Source organism: Acomys minous (genome assembly GCF_964271855.1).
Source record: "Acomys minous genome assembly, chromosome: 13".
In the NCBI taxonomy this organism is placed as follows: Eukaryota; Metazoa; Chordata; class Mammalia; order Rodentia; family Muridae; genus Acomys; species Acomys minous.
The window spans coordinates 43,502,861-43,516,676 of NC_140495.1; the positions used below are offsets into that span (position 1 = coordinate 43,502,861).

General features: G+C 37.4%; 1 protein-coding gene across 3 annotated transcripts in view; it reads left to right on the forward strand.

Annotated features, from left to right (window-relative positions):
• TINAG (tubulointerstitial nephritis antigen) overlaps window positions 1–13,816 on the forward strand; it is a 98,932-nt gene that overhangs the window by 29,255 nt on the left and 55,861 nt on the right. For all 3 annotated transcript variants that reach the window (XM_084752269.1, XM_084752268.1, XM_084752270.1), the window contains exons 5-6: window positions 9,539–9,662; window positions 12,185–12,335. In XM_084752269.1, the coding sequence (XP_084608395.1) occupies window positions 9,539–9,662; window positions 12,185–12,335 (275 nt within the window). The remainder of the gene's footprint in view (window positions 1–9,538; window positions 9,663–12,184; window positions 12,336–13,816) is intronic.

Sequence of the window (13,816 nt, forward strand, 5' to 3'; positions counted from 1 at the left end):
AGCTATTCTCTCCCCTATTTGGTATCCTGGTTTTATTCTTTGGCTTAAGTTGCAATTGGTCATTAGTAGCTTACTGAACTTTAGTTAGGGGAATATCAATGTGTGTTATATGAATATTTTCACAATAAATTCAAAACTCTAAACTGACCATTGCTGGGGTTGTCTGCTTAAGGTCTGTTAATATCCTAGCACGGAGGGGGAGAAGGGCTCATCAGCTCCCATCTTAACTGAAGAGTTATTGACAGCTGGTGGCTTGAGGAAGGAAGAGTCCATTTTTTTCGAAGCTATTGCCACTGGCCAGTTGACTATGCTACAGAGTATGGCCCTGCACCCATGAACACGGGCAGCATACATTGGACTTTGTGGGTTATTTTTTTAAAAAGATGACACCAAGTTGTGAGAGCATTGGGAGTCGGATGTGGGTCTTGGAAGAGTTAAGAGGAGTGGGAGATGATTATGTTCTATAACGCATGGTGGGAAATCTTCAAATAATCAAAAATATTTCATTAAAAATTAATTCAGAAACTGCTTCAACCATATTTTTTTCATGGGTTGTGATTAACAACAACAACGATGAATAGAATTATTTCAATAGTGTAGAGCTAGAAAGGTAATTTTGATTTTGGGATGACCCTCTTGGGTGTGAATCCTAAGTGAGGGCAGACAAAGCCAAGTAAATGGATTTTTTTGGGATGCAAGCAGAGAGTTGAGGAGGAGTAGAAGGAGTGAAAGGGAGGAGGCTGAGAGAAGATTCTCCTGTATTCCTAACCGGGCTTCTGGGGGGCAGTGAACAACTAGGAGAACCGTGTGTCAGCTGACGCCAGAGGAAGCTATGATAAACAGCGCATCATATCTTTCTACTCAGACTATTCACAAGAATACTGAGGACATTGCAATTTTTATTTCATCAACATTTTAAGTGCATCGTTTCCTAAATTCACAAGATTAGAGAAGCTTTGAATAGTAATCAAGTATTAGGTTCCACACAATGTAATTTATGAAGTGCTGACTTCAGCTAAAAAATTAAAATAAGGACACTGGGGAGAACAGCAGTATAGCGTGGGGGAAATTTGAACATCGCCAGTTTCTCAGGGAAAAAAATGGAGACAACCGATTATTACGACTGCACGCGAAGCTTACATTGGCTGGGGCTCTTGTGAGCCAGCAGAAACATTGCTGTTGAGATGTTAAAAGGTATATGTGGGTTTGGCGATGAGCTTAGTGGTGGAGGGCTGGCACAGTGTGTGAAAAGCCCTAGGTATACTGCAAGTACTATGCAATTGCACAGATATGTGCATGCACTTGTATATCTAGGGCACATACAGACTAGGAAATTCACTCGAGCCAGCGTGTTTGGATTTCAAGGCCTTACTTCTTATGTCCTCCATAAATTGATGGTTACAGTGGTATCTAGATTTAAAGTTTCATGAGTTTTATAAAGAGCTCAGTTTGTGCTTAGCAAATCAGACTATGGTGAGACACTAAGGGAATGCTCTTATATAACATTGGTGCTTTTCTCCTTCTTTGTGTTTTTAACCTTGATTTCCTTTACCTGTAGAGAACAGCAGCAATCTGAAGGGGGTTACTTCTGCAAGGACATAATTATTTAGACATTCATCCTTTTTAGCATTTTATTTCCTACTAAAATGTGTGGCTTTTCATTTATTGGCTGATGGAATTTATATATTTCTGATGAGCCTGAAAGTTTTGCTATGCTCTTAGAACAAACCAAACCAGACCAGACTAGACCAGACCAGACCAGACCAAATGAAACCAATGTAGTATAAATTTTCAAATTTAGTTTTCAAGTGATTGGGTCTATATCAAATAGCTTCATGAAGCCTCATTGTGTTACATTTATTTATAAATTTTCAAACTATTTGGAATTAAAATACTGTTTTGCTCAAAAACTTGAAAATTAAGGATTTATTTGTATATGTGGTTCAGTTGAAATTTTTTAAAGTATGGCCTGTAGAGATGGCTCAGTATAGTTAAGTGTACTTTCTAGTCTCAAAGAAGACCCATTTTAGTTCCCAGCACCCACATGACAGCTCACAAACACTTGTAACTACAGTTCTAATTAATTCAGTGCCATCTTTTGAATCTTCAGGCACCACACATAAGTGCGATGCTCATACATACATTCAGGAGAGAATGCAAACATATGCAATAAAACTCAATTCATTTAAGAAATAAAAAGTTTTGTTGTTGTCCCTGTTGACTAGCTAATAAAAATAATCTGGTGTTATATCTAAGGTGGAACTCTTTTCAAAGTATTAAAATGTTAAAAGCCTGGCATGTCAACTGAAACCTATAGCCGTATTCCTAAATCTGATGTCAAGTTGGTGTAAGTCACAATGTTCACAGTTACTCTAATGAGGAACTTTATTCAGGCATTCAGTGTACAGGAACTTCTTTGGCAAAACTAGCAAATAAAAATGATGACATACATTTTCTATGGTATGCTGAAAGTTGAACAAAAGTAACATTTTAAAATTACATACTAGATTTTGAAGACCCTAAAAATTTTGATGAGAAAATGCATGTGATCATCTGAATGTTTTATCACTACCAGGTATCACATATTAGTTAGTTGATTGATTATTTTATTTTTCCCAAGTCATTAGACATAGTCTATGCATTTTCTTTTTTAACTTATTTTTAAATTTTCATACAATATATCTTAATCATGCTATGATGTTCCCCCCATTAACTCTTCCCAGATTCTTCCCCATTTCATGTTTTCTCTCTTTTTTTCTAACAAAAATAAAAACAAAAACAAAAGACAGTAACAACAACAAAAAATCAAAATCCAAAACACTTAAACTTGGTTAATATATGTCAGTGATAACAAGTGGTGAGACTTGCTATCATAAGAAAGAAACACATTTGAGAAAAAAAAAATGAACTTTTCCCGGTTTAGTTTTTATAAACCACTGAAAGTTTATTGCGATGGTTTTTATTTATTTATTTATTTATTTATTTATCTATCTATTTATTTATTTATTTATTTAATCACTTTACAGCCTGGTTGCAGCCACTCCTCCTCACCCTCACACACCCTTCCCTCTATTCCTCCCTCTCCTTCTCAGGGAAGAAGAGGCCTCTAAGGGGTAACAACCTACCCTGGCACCTCAAGTTGTAGCAGGACTAAGCCTACCATCTCACACTGAGGCCACACAAGGCATCCCTTCTAGGGGACAGGAAACCAAAGGCAGGCAACAGAGTCAGAGACAGCCTCCACTCTGATGGTTAGGGGACCCACGTGATGATCAAGATGCACGTCTGCCACATAGGTCCAGCCCATGCATGCTCATTAGTTGGTGGTCCAGTCTCTGTGAGCCTCCATGGGCCCAGGTTAGTTTACTCTGTAGGTGTTCTTCTGGTGATCTTGACCTCTCTAGCTCCGTCCATCCGTTCTTCCACTCTTGCATGAAACTCCCTGAGCTTGACCAATTGTTTGGCTGTGGCATCTGTTTTCATCAGCTGCTGGATGAACCTTCTCAGAAATTAATTGAGTAAAATAGCCCTTCTGAAGGAAGATTCTCTATCTCATCCTGACACCAATAGCACATCGCCCGGGTGACAGAAGGCTTTGTGTGGACAAACTACTGACAACTAAAGGGAAGAGGACAGTCACATACCTTTGTGATTCACATATTATTGGATGAAAATGGCCACATTGCCCATTAGATTGTTGTTTGTCTCCCACACTTCAGTACCCAGGGCAGCTGGCTGCAGCACAGTGAGTATGAGTGATGACACAGAGGCTGGGTCAGCAGTGGTGGAGGCTATGTCAGTGAGAGCAAAATGGCAAGAGCACACCAGGATGTTAGGCATTCTCACTGTCACCAGTGAGGGTTCTTAAAACTGCAACCACCATTGTATGTACAATGCTTGTGATGGTAACTGGGCACAACCAGGCCACTGCGGGGACCCAGCTGACCCTCACCACAGACAGATCTTCACACAGGCTGTTAAAGAGTAGATTTATGAAATAATATGAGGTACTCATGAACCATAAACCTACCAGCTGGCTTTCTAATACCAGGGTCTCTCTTTTCTATCCATATTTCTTCCTCAAATCCACCACACAAGACATCAATCTTTGCTTTATCATCAGCATGAAATAGGAAATGGAATAAAACAGAACATTCTGCATTAAGCCATATGATAAGCCTTTGAAACTATGGATCTTATTTGTAGTTTTTAGATACTCATGTACGTTGACACTAAAATATCATGCTGACAATATAAACCAATTTAATTAAAAATGGTTCTTATAAACTGTTCAAATAAATCAACTCCCCTTAAAATTACCTGTTAAATTTTCTTCAAACTGGTGTTCTAGGTAAACCATTTAGTATATATTTGCCTCTTTACATATACATTTTTCTAAATTTTTTAGTACCTCTGCAGTTGGGGGAACTTTCTTACATTTCATTTTTTTAGTTCAATGAAAGCCAGCATTGACCCAGAAACTTCAATGACAATTATTTACTAAGTATGGTAAGGCTTATCTGCCAGTGACAGACCAAAAACGACAGTGGCTTAAGAATGGCAAACATCACTCCCCATGCCTGCAAGCAAAGCCATGGGGGAGAACCCTAGACCCAAGCTGCCATCTGCAATCTGTTTTGTGGCCCATTCTTTACCTGCTCTTTCATTTCCAAGGTTGGATACTTCTAGGGCCATCAACACGGCCCAATTCCTGGTAACAGGAAAAGGCAGAGGGAGTATGAGAATGAGTTGTCTGTTAAAGAAAATTATCAGGCATTACCAGAGTCATTCATATGGATTATACTGGAGATAGTAACAGCAGCATCCGGACTCTGGCCAGAGTGCTCACTTTCCTGAGCCCGTGTGTGCCACGATACACACTCTGACCATGAGGAAAGAATAGGACTAGAGGAGCTGGCAGTAGCCGCTGAGCCTGAGACTCCAGAGAGCATCAAAGGATTGCAAATGCTCAAGCACAAAGTTAAATACTGTTGAGGAGGAGAAGCATTTGCACATCCCTGTCCAGCAGAAAAACGTCACAACCCCACAGGATGAAACAATCCAGTGAAATGTCTTGGTATTCTTTAGCACTGGCCTGGAACTGTAAAATGTTGGAATAGAGATAAGTTCTTGGTTTTGTTGTCTGAATTTTAGATGTTTCTGGTTATCCAAATTAAAATGAGGGAGAAGGTTAAGATGGAGCTGGAGGTAAAAGGGGCGATCCACAAAGTGTGTATCCTATAGATACAGACTCAGTAGTAACAATGTATAGAATTTATTATTGAAGTTCAGCTTCTACATCAACTGGGGGAAACTGAGGTTGGATGTGAATCCTGTGGCTGGCTGGCTGCTGACCCTGTAGACTTTCTGTGAGGGCAACCTTCCAGGCAGGAGCTGATTATTACCAGCAATAGTTTCCACTGATGGTGGCAAGCGGGGCCTAGAGCTGACAGCTCCTAGTGCTGCCTAGAGCTTATGGCTCCTAGTCAGGGCTTCCACTGATGGTGGCAAGTGTTTAAAAAAGAAAGGGAAAGAAGGAGAAACAAGAACACACACACACACACACACACACACACACACACACTCACTCACACTTGATGATGAAGTAAGACACACTCCAGCAGGTAGGTTTCAACAAGCTTCTTCTTCTTTCAAGTTTTTCTTACTTTACAATTCATATACATACATACATACATACATACATACAGACAGACAGACAGACAGGCAGGCAGACAGACAGAAAGACGCATCTTGATGGATGGAAAAGATTCCAACCCAACCTTACACATAAACACACATCTTTGTGGATGGAAAAGATTAAAACAACTTTCTTATTTCTCCCATAGCTAATATATCCCTGTAAGATCTTTCAAGTAGCACAAATATCATGATGTGTTTACATTCTATTTCTCTATAAATAAATGATTACAATGGATATATGTAAGAAAATTATGTTCAAAACCTTCATATGTTCAAATGTTTTACATATTATGGGTGAGAAACAAACATGGATAACAAGTTATTTCCGAGAACCCACATACATTCGTACCTAAGCAATCTGCTACATATTAACAGAGTATAAGCAAACAGGGTAATTTCTCAGCTAGCTTTTCTTTACTGGCAGGCTGTAATTTGCGGTTACAAAGACGGAATCAATTATCTTAAGAAGTAATCTTGTAAAGATCTTAAAATAATCACAAATCTAAACTCGTATATAAAAATAATTAGCCATTTCTACTTTAAGTCCTAAAGGTGCTCATCTACTCATTAATATCTTTTATTAAATCATATCGGGAAGCTGAGGTCAGAAAAATAGAATAAGGAATCAATCAGCATCTCAGTCACCAGCCCAGCTTGAAAGAGTCACATCAGCCAGTGCTGCTATGGGCCATTCTCTTTGCTTTGCCAAGCTCAGAAAGTCCCTAGCTTTACTAATAAAAGTGTACTTTCAACATCAATTGTCCCCTAAGATTTCCTGCATCAGGACCAATAAGTGAAAACATCTTTACCGCACTTTGCTAAACAATCTATTTTTCCTTAAGACTGTCTCTGTCAGAGCCACTAGCAAAAACATCTTTAGCTGACCTTGCTGAACAATCTGTTTTTCCAAGTTCTTTCTAAGAGTGGTGGTCATTGTTAGCAATCTACGTCTGCAGGTTCTTTTCAAGGGTGGTGTTTGAATCATAAATCTGTTCCAGCAGCGATGCCTGTGAGAGATCAAGCATTGTTATTGAATATGCCAATGATATTGCCAGTGAGGGGCTGGGAGCCCCCTTTATAGTACTCACACAATTTACATATTAAGGGAATTATAAGGACCGCAAAGATAACAAGCAGAGCTATGCTCCATAGCAGCATGAAGTCCTCAGACACATAGTTCTGGGATTATGCCTGGCCGAGAGACACACCCATTGTGAATTTGCTAACCAGTGGGCCGCATTCCATGAGTTCTAGAGCTGTTTGCTGTTCCTCGTGCACAGACCCTGGCAATTTCTAATGGTGTTTCTGAGAAAACTGAGTGTGCCTTAAGTGTCTCAGTGATTGCATTCCCCTTCCCCAGAATCTAACTACGTGCAGAGGTCAGTGTAAGGAAGTTTCTGGTGATTTGCACTCCTGTGGAACTGTATATCTGTCCACAGAATCTTTATTTTTTCCAAGTAAAATGTTGAAATAGGAAGACAGTTGAATTTGATCTCAAATCTGAGTAATGTTCATTTGGAAATTACACATCAAATTATAACTGTTTTTTTCCAACATAGCAACATAAAGAATTAAAAATGCCCTTATGGAAGAGTCTATATTCTCTTTAAAGACAAATTTCAATTTTATATTCTATTCAATATACCACACTTGTAATCTCTGTCACTCTTAGATTGTCCTCCTGATTCTTCTAGTTACTAGATTGTATTTCATCAAATTAAATAATTAAAATGTATCATTTATTACAGCCAGAGTTATTTAACCAATTTCTGAAAGTTATTTTTCGGTGATACCAATTTTACTTATTGGCTCTAAAAGACATTCTTAGTTTCTAGGGGAATACAATACCTACGGGATTTTCTCAGTGTCCCTTACTTAAATCATTTGCTATTGTGAGGGAAATAAAGTCAAAGGTAATTTCTCTGACAAGTTTGAAGAGGTAGAGGCCAGTTTTTAAAGGAAGCCCAATAGTAACTAAGTGGAAAAATATTTAAAATCCCAATAGATGAATTTCATGTATCCTTCTGACTTATTGTGTTGGTAATATTTTTTGTGACTTTTTAGTTTTAAATTATAAAATCATGAAAGTAGCAAATATGTAGTGCTGTAATAGTTTAAAGGGGAAATCATATTACACACATGCGCGCGCGCGCACACACACACACACACACACACACACACACACACACTTTTTTTTATTATCAGACTACCTTCCATATGCAATAGTTTGGTCATCTTTCAAATGTGGAAGTCGCATTCTACATAACTAAATCCTGCTGAAATGCATTTATTAGCAATGATAGGTGTTCGTTGCTTCAAGCAGGGCAGAAGGGATGTACCCTCACTACACTCTCAAAATAAATTTGAAAGTCATAAGACAGCAACTGACATTTCTGGAAGCTTGAGGCCATGTCATGTGATAAATGCTGAAATGCACACTGATAAGCCCATGAGAGTGATGTGGGAAGGCATCGTGGTGTGTAGGACGTGTGCCTTATCTCCCACTTAGGAAGATACTTTTGAATTGGAGTCTGTATCTCCTCAGGGATTCCTCTCAGATCATTATGCTTATGCTGCTCCAACTCTGAGCTTCTGCCATGTGGTTCGTTTGCAGCACTGGCATTCCAGACCGTGCAGCCCTGTGATGATGCTCCTTTTTATTCAGGCACTCTGTGGCGACCAGCTCTACGTCTTCACTCTTCTGTCTAAGGAGCAATGCTTTTGAAATGGACTCAGGACTTCTTACTCTCTTATTGGGTGGTAATGGTGCTCTAAGATTAAAGTGAATTCTCTCACTCTAATTTATAAACTATTTTGGGTGGGTGCCCTTTTCACACAGACAGGTACATTTTGATTTACTTGTTTTAAACTCTGACTCTGTTTTATAATTGTTGGAAGTAAAATTTTTTCCTAAGGTATCAGATCAGTAGCTTCGCTATCACAAATCATAAAACTATCAAATCAATGGACTTTTATCATTTACAGACACTTAGCTTCTGACACTAGGTGCAGCATCCACTTAATTCTCATAGAAATGACAATAATGGGACATGATGTCAACAGAATTCCAAGCCAACAGTCTAGTCCAAGGAGAAGGTCTTGTTTAACTGAGTCTTTCGCCGACCCATTAGCTTTTAGAAGTCAATTACCTCATTTATTGAAGAACGCTGCAAATATTTCCTCTTATTATGTCAGCTTGATATGTTGAGTGAGTAGCAAGGACTGACCTTGTTAGGAATTTAATGTTTTTTTTTTATGACATCATAGTATTCTCTTTTTGGTATTGCACAAAATTTATAGTCCTGTTTACTTTATAAGAACTTTGTGAATATGAACAAATGAATTTCAATTTCATTTCCCATAATGTATAAAATTGAACGATTTCTTGCAGTTGATATAAATGCCTTGTCTTGAAATGTCCTCCCACTGACAATCATATGTACTCTCAAAAAGAAAAGAGACACAGAAGTAAGCAACCCTTATGAAGGTCGATTTTCACTATCTTGTGTATTTTTTCAAGTGAATGTACAAGCTATTATTCAAGATGACTGGTGCACCAGTAGAAATGTCCTTGCACTATTTAGTAACTATAAAAGGTGTCCAATCTATGTTGTGACTCTCCACAGACTGCTGTTTTCCAACTGTGAGATCCTCTGTAGCTATGATTCCCTCTGAAACCTGAATACATAAGACAAGTCTAAATCATAATCACTGTTAAGAGGGCATGCATGCATGTTTGGGGTAAGAGGGCATGCGTGCATCCTTGGGGTAAGAAAGCATGCATACATCCTTGGGGACATCCTTGAGAACATCTAATATGTCTGTCTCTTTCCCTTAGGCATCTTTTCCTCCCAGAGATGATCTTCCTGAAGTCTTCATTGCCTCTTATAAGTGGCCTGGATGGACCCATGGTCCATTGGATCAAAAAAACTGTGCTGCGTCCTGGGCTTTTTCTACTGCAAGTAATAACATCATTTTAATGACTTTCTCACAACATCTCCCTTTTTTCTTTAGGGCATTACAAAGTGGTTAGGCAGTTTATAAACTTAGAGAATGTAAATAATAACAAATGTTCACTTAAAATATTCCAGTCAAAGTAAGGGACCCAGGGGTTATAACTTTTAAGCTAAATCTTGCCTATTAATACTTTATATAGACAATGAATAAAGAAGGAAGGCAAGATGACAGATTTCATTTGATTTTGAGTTTGTAACCAGGTAGTAAGAGAAGAGAAATTTTTATTTCTTTTTACCATAATATCATCTGGAATGCCAATATTCATATAAAAACTCTCAGAATGAAACATTGCAAGCATTGTCAGACAAGTGACAGCCAGCTCAGGCAATATTAATTAGTTTACTCCAAAAATGCTCTGGCATAACCATACCCTGGGGATAGCTAACCTCAGGTGTAGTTATATTTTTACTCTTTACTAATGCCCACTTTATCCATGGAAATGTTGTCTGTTCAGTATTTGTCTTAGTTAGTAGGAAATCCATGACTACTTTGAACACTGTTTCAGACAATTGAATAAAGAATTAATCAACTAAAACATTTACTAATTTGTGCTTATGTGGTAAACACTTCTTAAAGTATGTGGATTCTTTAAATTTAGGGTAGACCAGTAGACCAATATTTGTGAATACAGCTAAATTATGTTCTTAGCAGTAAGAAGCAGAGGAACCTTCTGGCTCTGTTCTGGTGGGTGTGTGCATCTGTGTTCCTAGTCATGGCCCCTCAGATAGTCTCAGTGCAATCTTTGACAATCCTCCTGTTTTATGTAGGCAGCCCATGAATGTGAATTAACTCACAAAGCCAAGTGTCAGAAATTATCCTGAGCCTCAAGCTTCCAACACCATCACTACTGTTTTTCTTCACTGTAAAAGTATTCTGAATGAAATGTTATACAAACATTTAAAATGTTTGATCCTGATTCATAAAAACAAATATCAATATATCAAAGAATGTCTGTTCTCTACTAGAATATAAAAATTTATTCTTTTGAGAATATCAGAGGCAGAGAAATGCTACCATTTTAGCCTACAAACTGTATCTGTTAAAATATTAAATAAATGCGTCAAGAATGAAGAGGAAACTGTTAATGAAACATGGCAGAATAATAAACATTTCAGGCACGTAGAAAGCATACACAGACACACATCTATAGGAATTACTTTAAAGTGAATTATTTTAGAACATACTCCAGATTGATTCCTTGAGAGATTCCCATAAAGCTTTGTTGAGAAAAACAAACAAACAAACAAAAACCAGGTTCCTCTGAGAAAAGATAACGTATAAAAGAAAGGCTCTGAGATTTCTGCCTTTAATTGAAATTGCCTAAAATACTGACTTGGGATGTGCCTGATGAAGCATAAACAATGAAATAGTGGTAGGTCTCCAACATCTCAAAATTTCTTACTAAAATGGCCCTCAACATTGATTTTTTCATTTCCTTTTACATTAGTTTATTATGGAAGTGCAGCCGCACTGATGACATAAGTTGATTTCTGCTATTGTTGATTCATTTCTCCTTGTATTATTCAGTGAGGGCAGAGCTATGTTACCTCTTACCTTTGCTAGTCTTCACCAGTTAATATATATTAATTTTTCATCTTAAAATTTTAAAGTACTATGCACGGGATTAAGTGTCATGGCATCACATCAACAGCAAAACAAATGGAAGAAGCCCACACCTAACGACAATTTTCCTCCAGCAAGGCCATCCTTTTTAAACCTACTTTAATGCTGCAACCAATTGAATAATAAGTTTTTAACTACTGGAGACTATTGAGGACATTTATCATTCAACCAATCATTATATTCAGCTAAAATTTTTTTAAGTATTAAAGTAATTATACGTATAACCATATCTAGTTATACATTCACCCAGTTACATATATATGTATATATATATATATACATATATATATGTGTGTATATACAGAATTAATTGTATGTCTACTAAAATATTATTTTGAATCATGTTATGAATGTAAAAGTATGCCATAAAGATTTTGGTGATAGTGTAATGTAGACTTATAGTAGCATAAACACAGTCTACAAGGTGGTTACATTAGATACCAACCTAAACATTATAGACCGATTTGGTAACTGTAGTATACAAAACCACGAATTAATATGTAGTTAATATTTCTGTGATGAACATTCTTGATTTTCATTCATATAAAACATAGATGTACCTGTAACTCTAGGGAAGATGCTGTTCCAGATGACAAAGTTATATAAATAAGGTACATAAGTTTTTTCCCCCACTGAGAAAATCTGTCATTTGACTGATTTTTTAAATGAAAATGGGGTTCAAATAAATATATAGACTACACATTAATGTGAAACTAGAAAAGTGTTTAAGCAGTGACCTACTGGAGCAACGCCAATTTGGAAAACTAGTTGAGTATTCAAAAAAGTATTAGAAATATATTATGACATGTTATTTGACTATTAATCAGTATTTTGTTTGAAACAGGTGTAGCAGCTGACCGCATAGCAATTCAGTCCAAAGGTCAATACACGGCCAATCTCTCCCCTCAGAATCTGATCTCTTGTTGTGCCAAGAACCGTCATGGATGCAACAGTGGAAGCATTGATAGGGCCTGGTGGTTCCTGAGAAAACGTGGGTAAATAACTGCCCAACATGTATATTTTTTAGGCTTCTTATGAATGTTTTTAAGTGAGAATATAGAAAAAGAGCGGCTTCAAGATTTTTTTTTTTACAAAAAAATTACCATGTCTGTATAATGATAAGTAAATGCCACAATTAAATATATAATGTGCTTGGCTTCTACTAGCATTATCAGCCAGTGGAGATAGTGTTGGAAGAGGGTATCACATTTCCAGCTAAATTGATATGAAGACTGAAAGAAGTGTTTGTTCCCGTTGCTATGAGTCAAATAGTTTTACTGGGTCTTCACAGAGGAAGTGACATTAGCTAATGTCACTGATGCACCTGTTATTCCATGTGATTATCCAGGTTAAGAGGTATATAACACCAGGAAAATCATATTAAACACAAGAAAAATCAAATAAATGAGCAATTAAGGGTTTTGTGACTCATCAGCCTCTATCCTATTTGATGGAAAGTGACATTTTCTTCCTCTCATGTTTTTTGATATCTATATAAATTCCTATATCTACTGTAAATGAAATTATTAAAGGACAAAAGGAACCATAGCTGATAGACAGTGGTATAAAAGGTGGTTCATTTGTCCTTTGCCATACAGTTCTGATTTGTCTGCTGTTTCATGGCATCTGACTATAGACAGCCATGAATAAGAGCCATGCCAGAGCTTAATAATGGGAGCTAATATATTCATTTCTTTCATTTTTTAACATAACAAAATTTTTATGACATGAAGTTGCCCAATTTGGACTGTTATCTTCCAGTCAGGTTAACTTTTGCTTGGCCCCATGATTAAATGAGATGGTTGCTGTATCTACAGTGTAACCCCTACATCTAAGTCTCAGGGCAATTCATAGTAGAGGAGGTAGAGAGATTAAAAGCTATAGGACGAAGATGCCTACTGTGAGATAGTGTTGTCTAGACACGGCAAGGATGCTGCACCCTTATTTGGTGGTTGCCAAATAAGACCTGCATCTTGTAGGTTAACATCAGTTAACATAACACTGTGGAGGAAAGAAATTTCACAAGTCCCCACCTCTAGATGAAAAGCTACAATCAATGGTTACTGAGAGAGGGAGAATTGCTTCCCCTCCCCCTCAGGGATGATCCTCCAATAGGGTGACTCCTAAGCAGTCATCTTATCCATACGAGCAACACAAAATGGACTCAATAGGTTATATATGTATCTATTCATGTACATATATACATATATATATACATATATGTTATACTCATAATTAAAGAAGAAGAGGTCATGATGTTGAGAGGAAGTGGGAGAGGGAGCCATTGCGGGAGTTGGAGGTGAAAGAAGTAGTAGAAGTGAGGTAAATCCATTACTCATTGTCATTGCCATTATTATTGCTATGATGATGATGATGATGATGATGATGACGATGACGATGATGACAATGATGATGATGTGGAGATGGCTCAGTGGGTAAAGTGCTTGAATGGAAGCACCATAAGCTGTATAAAAAG